The sequence below is a fragment of the Apium graveolens genome, chromosome 3, assembly GCF_009905375.1.
Source record: "Apium graveolens cultivar Ventura chromosome 3, ASM990537v1, whole genome shotgun sequence".
Lineage (NCBI taxonomy): Eukaryota > Viridiplantae > Streptophyta > Magnoliopsida > Apiales > Apiaceae > Apium > Apium graveolens.
Genome location: NC_133649.1, coordinates 279,996,192 through 280,016,083, shown reverse-complemented (window position 1 = coordinate 280,016,083; position 19,892 = coordinate 279,996,192). Strand labels below are relative to the sequence as shown.

Here is a 19,892-nt window from a genome sequence, read left to right as displayed (position 1 = left end):
AACTTTTGATTGAGATACAACTTTGTTTTGATCCAAAAATTGACTCTTTTTTGTGTTATCTGGGAAAATCAAGTTGAGTGTAAGTGTTTAAACATATGTGATCATAACTTGATATAGATATGTGCTGTGTGTAATATTTTTTGGTATGTGTCACTGATTTGATTAAAATAAAACTCCAGTGTGATTTATTAGGTAAAATCAAGACTACAGTTGATTATGTGCTAGTTGTGATCAAAATTGATATATATATGTGAATTGTTAGTAAATTCTTGTGCAAAATGTATCTTGACTTGAGTTAACTGCTATTCTGGGTATAACAGTCCTGAATGAATCAAACTAAACTAAGATTAAGTCAATATGTGGTTTATGTGTTTGTCATGTATGCTGAGTGACTATATGCAGTAATTGAGCACTATCACTTGAATGAAATCCAGAATTTGAACTCAATGGTATGATTGATTTATCTGAATGAATTGAAAAAAATGGATAATGATAATTATGGTTAATCTGAATACTTGTGATCTGTAAACATTGTTTTAAATGCAATGTATCTTAATTAAGATAATCATGTTAATTTGATATAACCAAGTGCTCTGTGATTAGGTAGACATATATACAATTGATTTAATTCAAAATATGAACTGCCTTTAGATATGAACTGATTTGGTATAAACTGATTAAGTGTGAACTTTTCTTGATATAATCTAACTCAGTGTGTAAGATGCATAGATAATACTTAATATTGTATGATCTAAAGAATCTATGTGCTCTTATTAAAACTGATCTTTTGTTCACTTAATCAAAATAACTCAGGCTTGGTTATACTCAATAATTTGATAAAGTTATGTTAACTGATCAACTTGTAATTAACTATAATTTGCTCTCACCATAACTACTTAGCAAGATATAAATGATAATCCATGGTTAAATCAATTATATGTGTAGAATCTCTTGAATGTAACTACAAACTGAAATTGATTAGAGTAACTTAATCACTAAACACTACTTTAATCACCTGTGTATCTTGAAATAAGTACAAAAGTGTGTAAGTTATTTAGGAATGCATACTGATCCAGGCTGTGTTAATGTTTATGAGAATTATGTGCTTAACAGTGTATCATGTATCTGGACTCATTGTATCTTATCAGTATCTACTTGAATCAATCTACAATGTGTATGTGCTTGTGATCTTTTGAAATATGTGCATTGTTTGCTTTGTCAGATTTATTTGAATTCAAAATGTGATATACTTCTTGATTCATTGAACTTCTGTGTACTTCAATCTTATCTTTCTGTGATATATGTACTCTTGTACACTATGATTGATTATACTGATGATTTAATGTAGAGTTAATATATGAATTCAAAGGCTTAAAGCAAGTAATTAAAACACAAGCACACACTGCCCTCACAGAAAGACCTGGCAGGGGAGCCATGAGCACCTCTGTATCTGGATCACTGCTGTGATTAATGGCCACTTAGAGATCTTAGGAAAAAACTCTAAAATGCCATGAAGAAATTGTGTTTAAATCTGACTTATTGTTTATTCTGTGTGATTGTGTGATATTAATTGCTATCTGAATTAAATGGAATTGCACATGTAATATAAATGCATCAGTTGTGTTAAATATGATATTATTCTCATTTATTCCTTATCATTTAACATAAGCTACCTATAGATATAAATGCATTATTCTGTGTTAAAACAAAAAGGTTATTCCATTAATATCTTTGAAAAGGTGTTACACTTTCTGCATATTCAAGACAGCAAACTGAACATTCTTAAATGCACAATTTGTCATCTTACTAGAGTCTATGTGTTAGGGTATGCTGCACTTCACCTTTATGTCACACAGTTTCCCAAAATCTGTGCACTATGTACTTAAAACAGTTTTAAAATAGTATAATTAGGCACTTCATGTCACTATTTGCCTATAACTGCTATAAATATATCATGTCCTAGAATAACTAAGTAAATACCTAGGATTTGGACTTATGTGACACAACATGCTTTGGCAAACTGCACTTAATGATAAACATTATTCATGAACAGTAAAAGTGACTTTAAAATGAAATTATTTTCTAAACTGATCTTGGATTTTGTGCAATGTGCATGCATATATACTGTTACTTGCTGCATTCACACACACTTAGAAAAGCTTATCTTCTCTACTTTACAAGTCTGAATCCAAATGCAATGCCATATTACCCTAGACCAAGACCAGCCATAACCAATCCATATCTACTTCAAGATATGGAAAAGAAATAGTTTATCCACCAAAAAATTCTGCCTTCAAAACTGTAAACACTTCCCAGTCCAGAAACCCTAACCAAAGAGCCTTGTAAGAACCCTAGAAAAGGATTTAGAAATCACACCATTCCATTCTATCAAAGCAGAAAATTCCAAATCCCAAATGCTCAAAACCCTAGACCCTCTAAGCCTTTTCAAGCTAGGGTATACACTAGGAAATCAAACCTCAGAAATAACCAAACACAAACAGTTCCAAACCCCCTCCTCCAGACCTTGCAAACCCTTCCAACTCAAAGAAATACCTAGACCTTATCCAAAATGTCCAGCCTGGCATTTGTGTGAATCTGACTGGTGAAGTTGAGAAGGTAATCAGAACTGCTAAATGGGATGGGTTAGTCTTTCATTTGTGTAGACAGTACTTCATACATTTGATGGGTGAATTCTATTGCAACATGAATATCATAAAGGGAGTAGATGGTGTGCTGCATTTTACTACCACTGTGAACAAGAAGGTTATTTGCATTGATAACAAGAGTCTAAACAGAGCTTTGCATTTACCTTTACACTTGTGTGAACTTCCTTGTCATGATATTTATTCCTTGTTTGTGTTTAACAAAGCTGAGTATGAGTTAATGTTGGGTGTCCTCTGTGAGTCTGATGTGCCTTTGGGTTGTGTGATGTTAACTGTGGTATCCATTTTAAGCATTTTAAAGGGGTATTTCAACACTTAGCTTTAATAATTAGGGCCAATGTGTTACCTAACCTAATCAAAGCAAGTATTTTGACTTTTATGATGTAAAACTCATTTACCTCCTTTATAATAACAAGATAAACTTCAGTATATCCTATGTAATCTTGTTAAACATGATAAATGCTAATCTGGTAGGATACATGCCCTATGGTCTTCTCATTACATGTTTCTTTCTGATGTGTAATGTTCACCTTCCTGAAAAATTTGCTAACTTGGGTGATTCTCATATCACCAAAGACCATATAAGACCTCAGATCTCCCTTACAACCTGTGAACCTCAAGAGGTTGAACCTACTGTACTTCCTCCAGTACTTAGAGAAGAAGACATCTTCCTCTCAAATTATGAGTCTGTGAGAGTCATGATTAGTGAGCTTAAAACTGAACTTAAAAAGGTTAAAACAGAAAATAAGGAGATTAAGGACAAGGTGGCTTACCTAGAAAGTGTAACTATATCCTGTAAGAATAGGATTTCCTATTTAGAGAACCTAGCTGGATCAAACCTAGGGGAACCTAGTTTGACTGACCTAGAGATTGTGAACTCATTCCAAGTTCCAGTCTCTAATGACTTAGATATGGTTCAGGAATTAGAGGATATGTTGGATGCTAGAGGACCCCCCATTGAACTCTTACCTGATCTGATTCATGTTTGTGATGTGGATGGAAATGTGGTTGGATGATCTGTGTTTGCTGAACTTGAAGTGGTGTTTGATTCTGTGCTACTTAACTCTGCTGATCTGATGTTAACTTTTGTATCTTTAACTTGTTTGTAATGATGGAACTAGATGTTGAACTTGTAATTCTCTGGAGTGTATGCACTCTTTTTGCTTTGTAATGTTAAGACAGGTGCAAATGTTTGTTCTTTTAATCAGTGAACCACACTGATTGAAAAGGAACATTTTTGGCTTTTGTGAATATAAAATTTGCATTATGTTACATTCCCTTGCAGTACTGTATTTATGCCTTTATGAATCACTAATATGCATCTACAGGTACTGTTGTCAATATACTAAACGGTTGTACTGATAAACTAAGGAAATGATTTCAGTTTGCTGATAATTGAGATAGTTAAACAGTTTGATATCCTAGAACTACAACTGCTTTGTTTAAATCTGACTAGTCTACTAACCAGTTGTATTCAGTCCACTAGTTCAAAGAATATATATGGATTAGCAACTGTGTATACTAATCATTTTGCAGATTAACAAGTTCATTTCTCAAAAACTCACACAGTGCACAAACAAAATGCAAAAGAAGTGTATTTATATTTACACACTCACACACATCACTCAGGTATGAAAGGTACACATTGTTGACTTATTCAAACTGTATTGTAATAATTGTTTATTTAACTTATACATGATAAGTTAGAATCAGTTTAGAACAATTTGAATGTAAACAGTTGGTTCCTTATAATGTAGTAGTGTTTATCCATGTAAATTGCAAGAACGGTTATGAGTTTATTTATATATTTATTTTGTGAGAGAATGTAGCAGTCAAAGCAGTCAGAATAGACTATGCCCTGTATGAACTACTGTCCCGAATGAAGTATCGATTCTTTTAAATTAAAATTTTGACTATCCGTCCATACAGATGTTAGGAACCATCGATTTTAGGGGTGTGCCATCATTATTAGGATTTTATTTATTTATTTTGTGAGATAATATAGCAGTCAAAGCAGTCAGAATAGACTTCAGTCCTAAAAAGAAGACATAAATGAGGGAATTTTGAGTTTAAGTAATAAATATACATCATGCAAAAATCATTTACTTGGCAACTTATAGCTCTCTCACACTCATTTTATATACAGTGATGCTTTCTCAGGATTTGATTCAGAAACTGTCTCCCAGGATTTGATTCAGAAACTGTCTCCAAATATCCAGAAAAGAAAATCACTTCAATCAGTACTCAATTTGATATAGAACTAAGGTTGGTCTGAGGAGTTGTCGACAACTCTAACATAATTATGCAGGTAACTACTACAATATTTTTATCTTCTTATGTTCATTAGACTAATGATCCTTTATCTATAACTAATTATCCTTTCTTCATTAGGCTAATGTTAGGTTAAGAGATCCAGTTTATGGTTGCATGGGTGCAATTTCAGTTCTGCAGCAATAAATTTAGTCCTTGCAAGTTGAACTTGGCACCGCAAGGCATTGGCACAAGGATTGTTTGATGGATTATCCGGAAGGTGTTTGTGTTAAAATGTCTAGCTGATAGTTTTGTTCAGAAAAGTTGTTTAGTGGCGTTAGGGAGGCAGTGGATCAATGGTGGTTTAATTTTAATGTCAATTAGTAATTTACATTTACGGTATTGTTATTAGCAATAGTTCTTATGGGGAAATCGATTGTCTAAATGTGATCTTTTGGTACTTGGAAATTGTCTAAATGATGTAGTTCATCAGTACTGGTGATATTGTATTGTGTTTCTGATGACTTTGATTGGGAAAAGAGTTCCATATGGAACTGGGCATTGATATGCTGAAAGGATATTTCAAAATTAACCATTGTGTAAGTGTTGCAATAGGTATTAAAAATATTGCAATTATCTTTAAAAAAAATGTTATAAAAGAGCATGAGAACAGGGAGGGTCCTGTTAGTGAGACCCACTCACTGGGCCCCACTTGTCAGGGGCCCCCACCTGTCAGTGGGCCCCAACTGTCAGTGGGACCCACATGCCACGTGGCAAAATGCCATATGGTAAAATGCCATGTGGCAAAATGCCACGTGTCACGCTTAGTGGCAGTCCACGTGACATTCCACATGTCACGTGGGCCCTTTTTTTTGCAAATTCATAGTGTTTGGCAACATAATTCTTGGTGTTGCCCTAAATAAGAAAATGTTGCCTTTGAACCCTAAGGCAACATCAAAAATACTAACATCAGAAAAGTGTTGCCGTTAATTTTTTTTAAGCTTTTGCAACATTTATTGGGCCTTTGGAAACTTATTTACAATGTTGTAGAAAGCCATTTTTGGCGTAATGATTATGGTATCAGAGCTATGGTTCGATCCGGGATAGGTTGATGATGAGTTATATCGGGTTGGGTTTCACATATTGGGTTCAAAACATGTGTTATGATTATTGTTTCTTTTTGTCTTCTTCTTATTCAAATCAGTTATTTTTTCTTGAATGATTTTGAGTTTTAATCATGATCATCGTTTTTTCCGATTTGGTTGGATTTCTCATGGGTAAATAAAATTGATTTTGGTTGATTTTTTTTTCTGCTGGTTTTGGTTGGGACTCTCATACAACTTTTCTGCTGATTTTGGTTGGAACTCTGATACAATTTTTCTGCTAGTTTTGGTTGGGACTCTAATACACACACTCGGTCTCGCTTTGATGATATTGGATCCTTGATGATATTTTTTTTCTTCTTTCACACTCATCTTCCTTTCTTTTTCTCGTGTTGATGATAGGGGTAGCCCTAGGCACATCTGTATATTTCTACGCCTTTTGTTTTGTTTTATTTGGTGCTCTAGGCACATTGGCCGTACGAGGGATTGTTTAGTTTATTTGGTGCTTTGGGCACATTGGCCCTACGAGGGATTGTTTAGTTTATTTGGTGCTTTAGGCACATTGCCCTTTTGAGGAATTGGTTTAGTTTATCTGGTACTTTAGACACATTGGCCCTTCACGGGATTTGATTAGTTTTGGATACAATTTGATTAGTTTTGGATACAATTTGAATTGGCATACAACTTTTAAAGGATTGGATGCAGTTTGTTGACTTGGATTCAGTTTTTTTTTTGAGTTTGTATTGGGTTGATTATGGAGTTTGGTTTTGGATTAGGATTCAGTTTCGCATACAATTTTGGTATTATTTTCGATGGTTACAGATTTGTTACTTTGGTGATTTGGTTGCTTTGATTTCTTTTGGGTTGTTGCGTTTTTGGACGATTTCTCTTTTGTTGCTGCGTTCTCTTCTGTTGTTACGTCTTTGGATTCGTTTGGAAGTTTTTGGTTTGTTTGAATTCGTAACTCTGTTTTTGGATTTGTTTGGATGCTCTTGAATCTGGTGATGCAGCTTTGAATTTATTTGGTTACGTGGCTCCGTCTCTTGGTTGGCAAACTCCCGATTCAACATCGTGAGTTTGAGGGGGGATGTTAACATATATAATAATATTATAATATTGGATAGTTTCATTATGATAATAGTTTCCTTGTTAAGATATTTTCGTTTATTATGTATGGTTGTTCGCTATAAGCCCCTCTTCTATTGTAATCAAGAACAAGTCTTATAATAATAAAACCTCACTTTTCTCTCTTCTCTATATACTTTATCAAAAACCACACATGCAGCTGTAGATTAGTGTTTTTGAACAGAATCAATTGTGTCCCCATTGTACAATACTACTCGTAGAGAGGGAATTGATTTTTGGAGCCAACAAGCTGTTTTGCCGCAATGTCACCTTAAGGATATTATACGGTTAAATCTAGGTACCAGATCTAAGTACCAGGTGTGGCAGGAAAATATTAGTATTCAATTGCCTAGTGGGAGTTCTAATGGATGAAAAAAAAAACTCTAGAAGCTACAGGTCCCCATTTAAGGTAGTTTTTCTTGTAGCGTTTTTGTAGGAACAATTTTCCTGTGTGTGTTGTATTACAAGGAAGAAGCACTGCAGCCTCACTTATTCGGCTATGTGCACACCCAATGTCGAACATCTCTTACACCGCCTTTTTTACTGCGCGATGTTGGCAGCATGTGGTATGGTCGTTCAATATGTGAGAGGTTGATGTTGCTCCAAATGGTTGCTGGATAGGCTGACATCTGTGGGGTACGATCACCTTGCCAAAATAGCTATGACATTATAGGGTATTTGGTTTTTACTTAACAAAAAAGGTTTGGAAAAATAGAGTGATTACTTCTCAATTTATTGTAAAATGTTGTTTCAAACAGCTACAAGATTGAAAGTCTACGACTGCTAAGAACATGAGCACACGACATCTAAATATAACTAGTGATCAAAATATCGAACGAGATGGGTTCTACCAGAGCAGGGGAAAGTAATAATTATGTCAAGAGGGGAAAAAGATGTGCTTGTTGAGCTAATTCGCTACTAGTTGTGCAGATGATAAACAGAAATGCTAGTTACCGGCTGGAGATTGGTCATACCATTGAAACTTGTAGATTAAGACTAGTTTTTAAAAATGATATTATAGTAAGACATGTTGGAAAATTAGCTAGAGCATTCGATGGCTCATATCCCTTGTGAGCTAAATTATTTTGGGAACTTTACGTTTTTTCCATGTTCTATGTTAGATTCAGTTAGGGGTGGTACACGGTTTGGCCAACCCGACCAATCCAAACCGAACCGACCCTATTTCGGCCGAACCAAACCGATTTTTTTTCAACCCGATATATAGTTGGGTTGAAAAAATGTCAACCCGGTTTAATTGGGTTGGATATGGTTTTCGATAATTTTAAACCAATCCAACCCAACCCGATTAAAATATATAGGTACATGCTAATAAGTTAATCCAAAATTATGTTTAGGCCATTTACATAGATCCATATATCTCTAACTTTAAATGTAACTTATAACCTTCGTGTTCATAGTTCATTTCGTAACAACAATAGATGTTTGATTAGTGTTATATTTTTTGCATTTATGATTCATTGTAATATTTAAAGCGTAAGCAATATTATTAGTACTTTTGATGTCGAAAATTAGATGCTTAAGACTATTCAATATGGAGGATTGTAATATTGTTTTGAATTATTTTCAAGTGTTTTAAAACTTTGAAACCTTATGTTTTATTATAATTTTTATATTAATTTTGTATATTTAATAAACCGATCAAACCGATCCAAACCGAACCAAACCGAAGTATACAAATTGGTTTGGGTTACAAATTTAAACGGTTTGGGTTGCGTTGAAATTTGAAAACCCGAATTAATTGGGTTGGGTTGCTAAATTCTCCCAACCCGCCCAATCCGATCCGTGTACACCCCTAGATTCAGTGATGTATGATGCGAGATTTTAGTAATGAAAGTCAATTTTATTCAAAAAACAAACAAATTACTTTATACTTTTTAATCAATTAGATAGAATTTAGAAAGAATAAGTCAGCCCAACAAACACAAAGTAATTAATGAAAGAATCTGTCCAATATAATTTGTTCAGATTTATTCGGTTACAAATAAATGAACCAAAATAACTTGAACAGGTTAAACAATCCTACGGATACACAAAAAATCTGGGCCCAAAAATGTGACCCGGTCCTCTCTGGTCAAATCCGGTTAACTCCTACTCGGGCTTAGGGTCGACGGGGCTTATATTGTTACAATCCTAAAATGACTTGGACAGGCCAAACAATCCTAATGGACCTGATCCCAAGCAAAACAAAATAGGGAAGGATGTCAAAAGTAGTAAATTGTAAAGGTCCAATTGGTGAGAAGAAGAACAAATGTCAAGCGGGGCCCGTCTTATTTCTGAACTCAAAGACTTTGGAGTTCCAGTTCGAGTTCCCGCTGTTAATTTATAAAAATTAAAAATTAAAAAAAGTGACATACGACTACTAATAAACATTTTTAATTTTAGGGTAATATATATTACTAGTACATACGACGATACAAAATATAAGCAGGCAGGCAGCTGCGAAAGTTGGTGATGGCAAGCTCGGCGGCAGACGGCGGTGGCGGAGAAGAGCTCGGGCGACACCTCTCTGCAATTCACCTTCATCAGCACCACCATTATTACTCTACAAACATAATAATACTATTATTATTAATAATAATAATTTCAATTCTGATACTAAAATTAATATTAATAATAATAATAAGAAGAAGCCTAGAAAAAGGAACTTTCAGTATCGAAACCCCTTCATTTCCCCCTCTCCTCCTGCCTCCACTCTTCAGGTCTGTATGTATTTTGTATCTATTTTTGTTTTATATTACATGTAACTACACACATTTGTTCTTTCTTGTATTGCTCCAATTCATAAACCCTTTTTAATTTAATTAATTTTTTTGTATGTTGATATTGTTAATTTTGTTAATTCTTATTTAGTAATCAAATTTCCTGGCTGTCTGCTTGATTTTCGTGATCAATTTGGGTTGTATATGTTTTGTTTGATTTTTTTCGAGTTTTTCTCTTTGAATTCGCGATAATAACTTAGGTTTGTTTTACTTGTTTTGATTTTTGAAGTTTATTTTACTTGTCTTTTTGGGGATATAATTAGTTATTGTCTACCATATTTGTGATGCATTCTTGGTAACGTAAACAAACCATCAAATGCAACTGTTCTGGTTTAGTGTTGTTGTCAGCTTGTCAATATTTCAAACAAAGTCCCGTTATTGCTAGTTAAGCTTTTTAGGCAATGTATGCTGTGTTGGAGATGTGTGTTTCTATATGGAGAACAACTTGTAGCAATTTATTAGAATTTTAGCTTCTTCATCCATCATGATGGAGTTCTCTTGATGGAAGGTATTTGCTATGCTATTTTTTTCAAGCTAAAAAAGAAGATTGTGCATCTCGTGTATAAAAGACAAAATTGTATGACGGTAAAATTATTCTGTTAGGTTTCATTCCAACTCTTCGGTAAAGGGCTTGCACACGTCTTTATCTATGTTATTTTGTCCAATGTGAGTAAATAACTAATAATAGTTTAAGATAAGACTTCAACAAAATAAATTTTTAAGCCTTTTCTTAGTATCATAATCTATGTGTTTTTGTATCTTTCGTCTTAATGGCGAAAGTTTTACAGAGTCTCATATTCGCATAACACAATACACTCCGTTTGGTTGGAGGGAGAAAATGAGGTCCAATGGATGAAATTTGTTTAACCTCGTGGAAATTTATCGAAACATTTGTCTCTCTCTTTTTGTTAAGTGATATGAGAATTTACACAAGAAATCAGTTCCACCAATCCAATTTTTTGAAATTTATTTCTTCTGCCTCGAATGATTCACAAACATTATTATAAGAAAATGTGCACACTCCAAATTTCTTTTCTCTATCATCATTTTGTCCACCTTTTATTTTCCTTACAATTAATTCTTTCTGTCCCTGCCTCATGCTATTTTTTCGATCAAGCAAAATGCATAGTCTTTTTACATGTTTATATATTGTCACAATAACTTATAGATATTCCCTCAAGCCAAATTAATGACGGAAATAACTTCATATTTTTTCCTAGAACTCATGAGAAAAACTATTTTAGATGAACAAGAACTTGCAAGACATGACATACCACTGGAGATCCTTGCTGTGTGAAATTTTGCAAGTAATTTGAAAAGTATAAAGAAGATTTGTAGGTATATCTGTTTTTTTACAATTGAGTCCAAACATTTAAAATTGTGAATTCATTTCGACAAAAAAAAAACTAATAGGTATTGGTAATTTATACTTGAAAAATGTGTGCGGTTTACAAAACATGCATTCTGAACAGGTAGGCTACCTTACTTTGGTCGCTCATCTTACTTCTGATATCAGAGATATTAGTTTTTTACTGTGTAAATATATTGTTACAGAAAAAAAGCTCATGTATGCCTTCCATTAGCTTCTGTCTTCGCCTTTATACCTCTTCTTTCATGCATATGCAGTATATAGATATATTCCTTATGTGTTTCTCTACTCTTCTCCAATTTGTTTAGCCAGCAAATATAGTTGGAAAGGACAAGGGCAAGAGTAATGAAATAGAAACTATTAACGGTAATAGCAACAAACACACAGCTGGAGTAGAGCATTCCACACATGGGAAGGTAATCAGAAAACCAAAGGTTTCCATAAATGTCAAATCTGAGCCACAAGAATCATATGCAGGTAAATTTGTCATAAATTTTGCTAATCTACTTGTACTATGCTCAGTCGTGGCTGGATCTAAACTTTCCATTGATCTTTTATTTGCAGAGCATGCTGAAAATATAAATATAGCTACTGCTTGTCGATATGACAGTTCTTTAGGTATGAACAATATGTAAAGTACTGACGTTATTCAAGTAAATGTGTGTTTAAATCCGTTGCATAAAAATCTATATAGGATCTTTAGATAATCTCGCTATAGCTATTGAGATTTAAGACTGTGGATGCTTAATGTGGTTGCAGGTTTGTTGACAAAGAAATTTATTAGCTTGATACATGAGGCCAGAGATGGAACACTTGATCTGAACAAGACTGCAGATGTGTTAGAGGTATGGTTTGGATCTATTCTAAAATTTCTCATGGAGTCTGAGTTTTTCTTCGATGGTCTGAATTCTACATGGCAGGGTAGTATCTTGTGAATATTAAATTAACTTTGGGTAACTGTACTAGGGTCTTACTTCAGTTTGGTTACTTTGGTACTCTATATTTTAATGACAATCCGTCAACTGGGAAAACTTCTAATGTTTACTTGCTTCATTTTTCTACAAATTTGAAGCAAAATGCTACATCTTCATGTATGATGGGTCATGCTAATGTAGCAATAAATGTATTTAAATGCTGATGCACAATTTTGGTGGAAAGCCTAGTTGGCTGTTTCTTATGAAATTTATATATGAGTAATCATACCTCTTAGCAGCATTCATATCTACAGAAATCACTACCTCTTGTTATTTAATTGATGGATTATTGCGACCTTCATTGGGCGATAGGAAAGTTTAACCATTTCAGGAGGATGTATCGGTGCAACACAACACTGAGTCATTATGGGGAAACTAATATTTGTCCCTCCATAATTTCTTTCATAGAGGTTAAATCCATCCTTTTATATTTAGCTATTTTATATATCCGCTTTGTAGATTTGTGTTGGAGGAGGATTCACAGTTTTCATTTTTATTGACACAATTCACTGTAGTAAAAAAATAAAGTGATATGGCTATAAAAATACTTGCAAAGATAAAATGACTTTGCCCTCGCAGATACATATAGTCATAGATATTCTCTGTAGCCAAATTCCACATTGGCGACATTTTTTACCAACAGCTTTTGGAAGGGAAATTCGTTTGCACGGAAGAGAGCATTTTTTTCAGATCCGCAAGGCGAGGCCTAGGCGGTACCCCCTCTCCTCTTGTTAATGAGAGGTCGAGGATTCAAGCCTCCGTACACTCATGTGTGCATGAATATTTGAATTCCTGTAATCGACCACAACCTAAAAACAGTTTCAGTAATCAGTGCAGTTACTATATTAGGATGTTTTTGAATCTAGGTACCATTATGAAAGTTAGGTGCTTCTAACAGTATTTACTAGAAGTTAGTTAACTTATTCATTATGCACACAGTAACACAGGTACGTTAAAGTCACAGTTTTTCTTAAAGCAAGAGTAATATTTGACTTCTTCCATAACTTTTGTAGGTGAGAAAGAGGAGAATCTATGATATAACCAATGTTCTTGAAGGAATAGGGTTAATTGAGAAAACAGCAAAAAATCACATCCGTTGGAAGTAAGTTGTAAATTTTTGGTTAGGTGTTATCTTGTATTGTAGTACTTTTTGATGATTAATTGAGCTTTACCAACAGGGAATTCGATACGAAGACCAGAGAATCAGAATTTCAAGCAGCTCAACTGATGGTACACAAAATATGTTAATGCTTCGATAATATAATTATTAGTATAGTTTTTTTTGTAAATGATGATCTACCTGGTAGATTTTCTAATTATTAGAATAATACAGTTTTAGATGTCTAGGGACTAGCTGAATACATCAAATAGTTATGTGCTGACAGAATTTAGAATTAAGAGAATGTTATTATAATATGACAGTCTATATGATTCAGAATGTTACAGGAAGAGTCTGAGTTGCCATTTTTTGGTAAACAGGTTCCAACATTATTTTGTCAGAAAAAGGTTCTGACAATATAAAATTTTATTGGAAGTAAGTTGTAAATTAAAATTAAGGACATTCTTGTGTCTTGCATATTTACTACTGTGTGATACTTTTTTTTTGTGTTTCAGAGCAAAATAACAAATTTCTGTTTTAATTTTTCGAGGAACAAGATGTGTAGTTGGGTACTTAGGTTGGTAGTAAATTTCTTCATTGTAATAGGCTCATGATGACATAAATTGTATTAATAATTACCATCTTAATTGGTGCTATGATTTAAGGTTCAGATTTTTTGGACAAGAAAATTGTGCTCGGAACTCAAAGTCAATATCTTTCTTTTGATGACAGGCTGAGATTGAAAGTCTATATGCAGAAGACAACAGAGTGGAGGATCGCATAAGGTTTGCTTACTACTTTATAAGGGAATAGCTGTCTTTTGCAATTTATCAGGCTAAAATCTGGTCCTTATTCTCAGGAAAGCAAAAGAGCGGCTAAATGACCTGAAATGTGATCAAAGTTCCCAAAAGTATATTCTGGTTTCTCATTATCTTTCTAATATATGTTGGACTTCATTACTGTTCTAAATTTACTTGATTAATTGTGCTATTAGGTATCTGTTTGTGACGGAGAAAGACATCATGAGCCTTCCACAACTTAAGGTTCATTTTGCAGTGAACTTGAATCTGTCTTTCACATATTTGATGTCAATGTTTAATAATTTTTTTGTATCTCGTGTAGAATCAGACTGTAATGGTGATAAAAGCTCCACATGCTAGTTATGTTGAAGTTCCTGATCCTGATGAGGTTGGTAATGTTAATATGTGTGAATAACAAGGGCCACTTCAACAATCTCATGCTGATGTGGCTATGTATATGACCAGGGGGCTTTTGCAAGGAAGGAGTATAGACTTTTGGTTCGAAGTACAACAGGGCCAATCAATTTGTATCTTTTAAGGTATTTAAACTTATTCACAATATGAGGATGCCTCTTTTCGAAGCTCATCGATCATCACTCTTATTTGCTTCTGGTTCATCATATGTTAGCAAGCATGAGGGAGGGTGTGAGGATGATGCTATGGACATGAAATCATTTAATGCATCAGTTAGGAATGGTGGAAGATGCCAGAATGTTAATAACTTCCATTCGGAGAAGTCAAACTTGTATAAGCTTCACAAAATAGTACCCTCGGACAGCAATGTAAGATCTTTTCAGATGCTGGAAATTTATTTTATTTTCTTACAGCTTACTTGGTATTAAACAAGTTCCCTTCTCATTGTAGATTGATGATGATTATTGGCTCCGCTCAGATGATAGTGTCACTGCATCTGATATGTGGGGTACGTCACATACTTAATTGCCACGAGTGTACTGGAGCTTCTGAACTCAACATGCAATATGAGCTTCTTCGAAAATTCCAAACTGAAATATACATATCAGAATACTATTGTCGCGAGAATATACTGTTACAATGTAGGAATAAATCCAAGCCACAATTAGATGGCATAGTAGATGCAACAAGGGCTAGTGTATTGCCAACGGCAGTGCGATAAAGAGCCATTGTAAATGCCAAGATTGGAACTTTTTTAAAAAAAAATCCATATTTTGCTAGTTAGATACTTAGAATTGGATATTTGAAAATTAAAAAGATGTAGATCTTTCTGTCCAAGTTCTATGTGTACACTTGAAATTAAGATATCTTTCTGTTGTGAATTAATCTTATACATCATATGTACAATGTTCATTTTGTTTACTGGGGTTAAAAGTTAGTAAATTTTGAATATGGGACATCAATTTTAAACATTTTTTCTTTTTTTGCTAAAGTTTTAAAAAACTTAGACTATCGAGGAAATTGAGGAATTCTAGACTTTGTTTCAAGGCTTTAATACATTTGGAACTCAACTCTTTTCTGCTAAATTTTTTAGATAATCAATATCTTATATCATTTAACCAATCATTTCAACCATTGAAGATACTCTAACAAGAACATATTTAGCCAAGGGCTTAAAATCGTAAACAAATTATTAGTCCAAACCAAGATGAAATTTTGTATTATCGCACTTGAAAGAATCTATGGTGTAACTAATATAGTTTTTTTTTAAATATGTAACTAAAATACTTGGATATATTTGTAAGCTAATTAATAATAACATTAAAATTATTAGCTACCTGTTATTTCTACAAAAATCTTTAAAGAAACAATATTGTTTGAGCAAAATTATAATTTATAAATAAACTACATATTAGTGCTTTTCTAAAATATAAAAAAAGACAGCAATAATTAGCCCTAAAAATTCATATTGTAGTGAAATTAGCTAGATTGGGAATAATTATTATATTGTAATAATAACATAAAGCTCATCCAATTTGGGTGCGAACAAACTACTCTTAAGTTTTCTCCAAAGAAAAAACAAGCTACTCTGTTTCACTGATTTCGACGACAATAATTTAACTGATTTTGGATAGATATACAAAATATTCACATTTATGTTAAAATTTTGAAAATCCGTTGATTTGCAAATTTAAAAAAAGTTAGTGATATTCTGATTTACCAATGAAAAAATATAAGATGTGGGTATTTTACAAGAGAGTTGACAAATTGACAAATTTCCCCTTAATTATGAAAATGTCACAAATGAATTGCATATTTTAACGGCCATGCTTTTCCCTTTTAAAATCAGATAAATGAAAATGTCACGAATAATTGCATAATATGAAATAGAGATGTAGCCTTTTAGGCAAGCAACCCTGAATGACTTCTAATATTAAGAACATGTCTAGGACAACAAATAGATAAAATCAAGGTATAGCTATTGCCAAATCCAGAGAAGAACTTCATGCAGAAATTAGAAGAAGACCACAACTTTGGTAATTGGTAATTGAGCTACTATATACATAATGTGGCTTCTTCTCCATGCAGCATCATTCAACGAATTGATGTAACACGTGTCCGCCTCAATCTGCCACGTGTAACTCGAATGCTTTCTTCCAGAGCTGCATCTTGTCCTGGAGCGTTTTTTGCCTCTTCTTTTGCTGGAGAAGACGCTGTTTCAATAGCCAATGCTTCTTCATTTGAGGTCGTGGGTTTGGATGAACCACTGATAGACTGTGTTGCAGTTGATTTTTGTGCATTCATGGCAGCAACAGGGGTAGGTGATGCAGGAACTTCTGGAGGGTCTTTCTCTTCAACCATCTCTTCTTGGACCTCACCCGAAGATGTACTTGTAGCAGGAGAAGCCGGTTCATCAACCTGAGTTTGTGCTGTAACAGTCGCTTGGTGATTTTGTGCTGCTGGGGGTCTGCGAACTCTAGTAGCTGGCTGTGGCTGCAAATAAAAGTCAAGACCACATTTAATCATACAATTAAGTAGGAAATAATCCACTTCACAAGCTACATTCCTCAATTTTTTTGTTATTACGTCTTGGATCCTAGAAAGACATAATCAAACAAAAAAATCATGTTGCAATAATTTATGTACTGATGTGATGAAAAAGATGCAATATATGCCCTCCTTGATGTAAATACACAAACATGACCAGCCACACATATTAACATTCTATTCTGAAAGAATCAGGAAATTAAACATGACAGAATCTTAAGTCTGTTTCGCTAAGCTTTCTATGACTAACAACACAGAAAAGGTAGCTATAGAGTACTTTTCGCAACGAATTTTTGACATATATGACAACGTAGAAGGCCTTAATCAAACAACCCTAAATTCTCTTGCACTCGATCATCAATTCAAATCCAAAATAAAGTTCAAAACACCAAACTCAAAGTAGCTTCATCATGTTTTTGTGGAATGAACCGTATACGCCTGTCATCTATTTAATAGCAGAGATTAAGGCCCTAGAACATGTCAGACATAAACTCCTAACAACAATGCTGTTATTGTCCATTAAATCTTCCATCATGGAAGCCAAGTTTTCCAACATTATAGTACAGTTTCACTTAATATCGCATATTTCCCAAAATCATAACAAGAAAAGTACAGAAACAAACTCTAAGCAACAGCTGTAAAAGACATAAAGGTAATCAAAGTGACAAAAATATTAATATTGATACATGACTATTTTTTGGTAAATACATGCCTGAGTAGAGGGTCTAGGGGTTGATTGCAATGCAATGTATTGAAGAATGTCCAAAACTCTGGTTTGACCATAGCTCGCAGCTCTTTGCCAGTATAAAACCGCATAATCTCCAGCCCTGGTCCTTAGTTCTATCAAATTACGGTCAATATCTGTCTCGTGCTTTGCAATGTATGGTCTAAAGAAGGAGTCATAAACATATGATGTTCCCTGAGAGTATTGGGAGAAAAAGAAGACGAGGAGCATATATTAGAAAGACAAGAAAGATAAAACAATATTTTACACTTGAACAAAATAAATTCCAGCAGAACCTTACCTTTGTTTTAGGGTACCACAAGTATATATAAAAGAACAGCTTTGCTTCACTGTACATTGGAACCCTAAACAAGGAGAAAAGTATAGCACACATGTATCAGCCACAAAAGCGCTAAAGATCTTTATTGATAATGACGAGATTAATTGGCTTACCATGAAACAAAAGTATCCCCTACCCTCTCCATGACTGTCAACATGGCAACTAAGATCCTGAAACGAAAGAAGAAAAATTGATCAAACACTCCTTTAGCATAGAAAGTTCTAAAATCCAATTAATTTATTTCTTCTAGTTAGCGTAAAAAAAAATTGGTATTACCAGTATTGACACCAAAACCGAAGTTGTTCAACATCAGGCTTATTTTGTTCCACAGTTTTATAACACTCGTAAGCAGGATACGCATAACCAAGGACCATCCTGCAGAACAAGGAAAGATCAGATTATCCAATAAACCGTAGGACATCAACCAGTTAAGAGGAGGTTTGGTCAACATACACAAGTCCTCTGGTAAGTAATGATCCGATCATCCTATATCCTAGCACATTCAAAAAAACAATTATTAGGACAGATTACTGCATCTCCTAACAAGAGTAGCATGAAAACAACAGACGCAAAAAACTCCACAAGTGCTAAACCACTACAAATGACCAAAACTAAAATCTGCTAAGGTAAATGTAAAACTATTAGCTCAAATTAAAAAAAAAACAATTCCTCCGTCTCTAAACGAAGATGCACAATCAAAATAGCACCTAGTAGTTAATGCCGCAATCAAAATTCAAAAATTCAGCTTAGCTACATTCTTCCAAAGTCACATTCCGCTTAGGCAGCAACATAAATCGATATCAATAACTCGAAAATCAAATGCTCCTTTAGGTGTGAACTACTAAAAAGTAAAAATACAAAATAATTTTACAAAAAATAGAGCACTAAATCATCGATTACGCAATTCAATCACCGAAAACTAATTCGAGAAGAAATTATCAAAAATACTTCGAAATGAAGGCAAAATCAAGGATTGCAAGTATTGTTAAGACATAAAAAAACAATTCATGTTTAAATGCAATTAAACGAGCGATGATTAAACATACTCAGCTGGATTAAATTAAATAAGATAAAATTAACAGACGGATAATTATGAATTGTGTGAATAATATAGCTTCAAAAATTGAACAGAAACGAAGAGAAAACAAGCGACAATAGAGTGAATTTAATTGCTAGTGAAGTCAAAGAGAACCTCGGAGAGATGAAAGTGGAGGCTGTGGGAGAAGTCGGCGACGGCGTTAGCTCCGGCGAACCGTTGCTTATGTAGAAAGAGAGAGAGAGAGAGAGAGAGAGAGAGAGATGTCGTTTTCGAATTCTCAATTTATTTACTTCTGCCTCTGCCCCCTTCCTCAATACATTTAAAAATGTACTCCTATCCCACTTTAAATTTAAGGACAAACAGAAATACATGTGCTTATTTGTTTTTCTAACATATTATAAAGATTTTTGAAAAGAACAAAAAAATAGAATATGAGATTATATATGGTTGATTCAGTGAAAGATTAGTTGCAAATTGCAATGATAATGATATTGAATATTTTAAGAAAAATAAATTTTTCACTCTTTTTTCAAAAATTTGAAAATATAAAAAAAGATAGTTATTCATCAAATATATTTTTCTGCAAATTTTAATCTTTTTATATTTTTCATCTAAAAAACTAGAGAACGCAGCGTTATTATTTGTATATAAAGCACAACCTTTGA

At 33.7% G+C, this 19,892-nt stretch overlaps 2 protein-coding genes across 2 annotated transcripts; one reads left to right on the top strand and one right to left on the bottom strand.

Annotated features, from left to right (window-relative positions):
* The first annotated feature begins 7,640 nt into the window (after nt 1–7,640).
* On the top strand, nt 7,641–15,498 carry LOC141715074 (transcription factor E2FC-like). The gene is made up of 14 exons (XM_074518559.1): nt 7,641–7,707; nt 9,563–9,861; nt 11,599–11,767; nt 11,855–11,908; nt 12,050–12,135; nt 13,278–13,366; nt 13,443–13,494; nt 14,096–14,148; nt 14,223–14,273; nt 14,358–14,406; nt 14,486–14,551; nt 14,629–14,702; nt 14,792–14,945; nt 15,028–15,498. The coding sequence occupies exons 1-14, from the start codon at nt 7,641–7,643 to the stop codon at nt 15,100–15,102; spliced, it is 1,338 nt and encodes a 445-aa protein (XP_074374660.1). The 3' UTR covers nt 15,103–15,498.
* A 933-nt stretch (nt 15,499–16,431) lies between these two features.
* Nucleotides 16,432–19,536, bottom strand: LOC141713438 (putative HVA22-like protein g). Its single transcript, XM_074516865.1, has 7 exons — nt 19,381–19,536; nt 18,642–18,681; nt 18,465–18,563; nt 18,302–18,358; nt 18,150–18,213; nt 17,837–18,043; nt 16,432–17,070 (listed from the first exon to the last, which is right to left on the bottom strand). Exons 2-7 carry the CDS (start codon nt 18,671–18,673, stop codon nt 16,672–16,674), a joined length of 858 nt encoding a protein of 285 aa, XP_074372966.1. The 5' UTR covers nt 18,674–18,681; nt 19,381–19,536; the 3' UTR covers nt 16,432–16,671.
* Between the last annotated feature and the right edge of the window lie 356 nt (nt 19,537–19,892).

What these genes read in the sequence shown, in the direction of transcription:
- LOC141715074 (XM_074518559.1), top strand. Translation starts at nt 7,641, where the DNA reads ATGTGCACACCCAATGTCGAACATCTCTTACACCGCCTTTTTTACTGC. An exon ending in AGACTGCAGATGTGTTAGAG is followed by an intron (nt 12,136 to 13,277) that starts GTATGGTTTGGA and finishes TAACTTTTGTAG; the next exon opens with GTGAGAAAGAGGAGAATCTA. An exon ending in AAGTTCCTGATCCTGATGAG is followed by an intron (nt 14,552 to 14,628) that starts GTTGGTAATGTT and finishes GTATATGACCAG; the next exon opens with GGGGCTTTTGCAAGGAAGGA.
- LOC141713438 (XM_074516865.1), bottom strand. Translation starts at nt 18,673, where the DNA reads ATGATCGGATCATTACTTACCAGAGGACTTGT. An exon ending in TTACTTACCAGAGGACTTGT is followed by an intron (nt 18,564 to 18,641) that starts GTATGTTGACCA and finishes CTTGTTCTGCAG; the next exon opens with GATGGTCCTTGGTTATGCGT. An exon ending in CGGTTTTGGTGTCAATACTG is followed by an intron (nt 18,359 to 18,464) that starts GTAATACCAATT and finishes CTTTCGTTTCAG; the next exon opens with GATCTTAGTTGCCATGTTGA.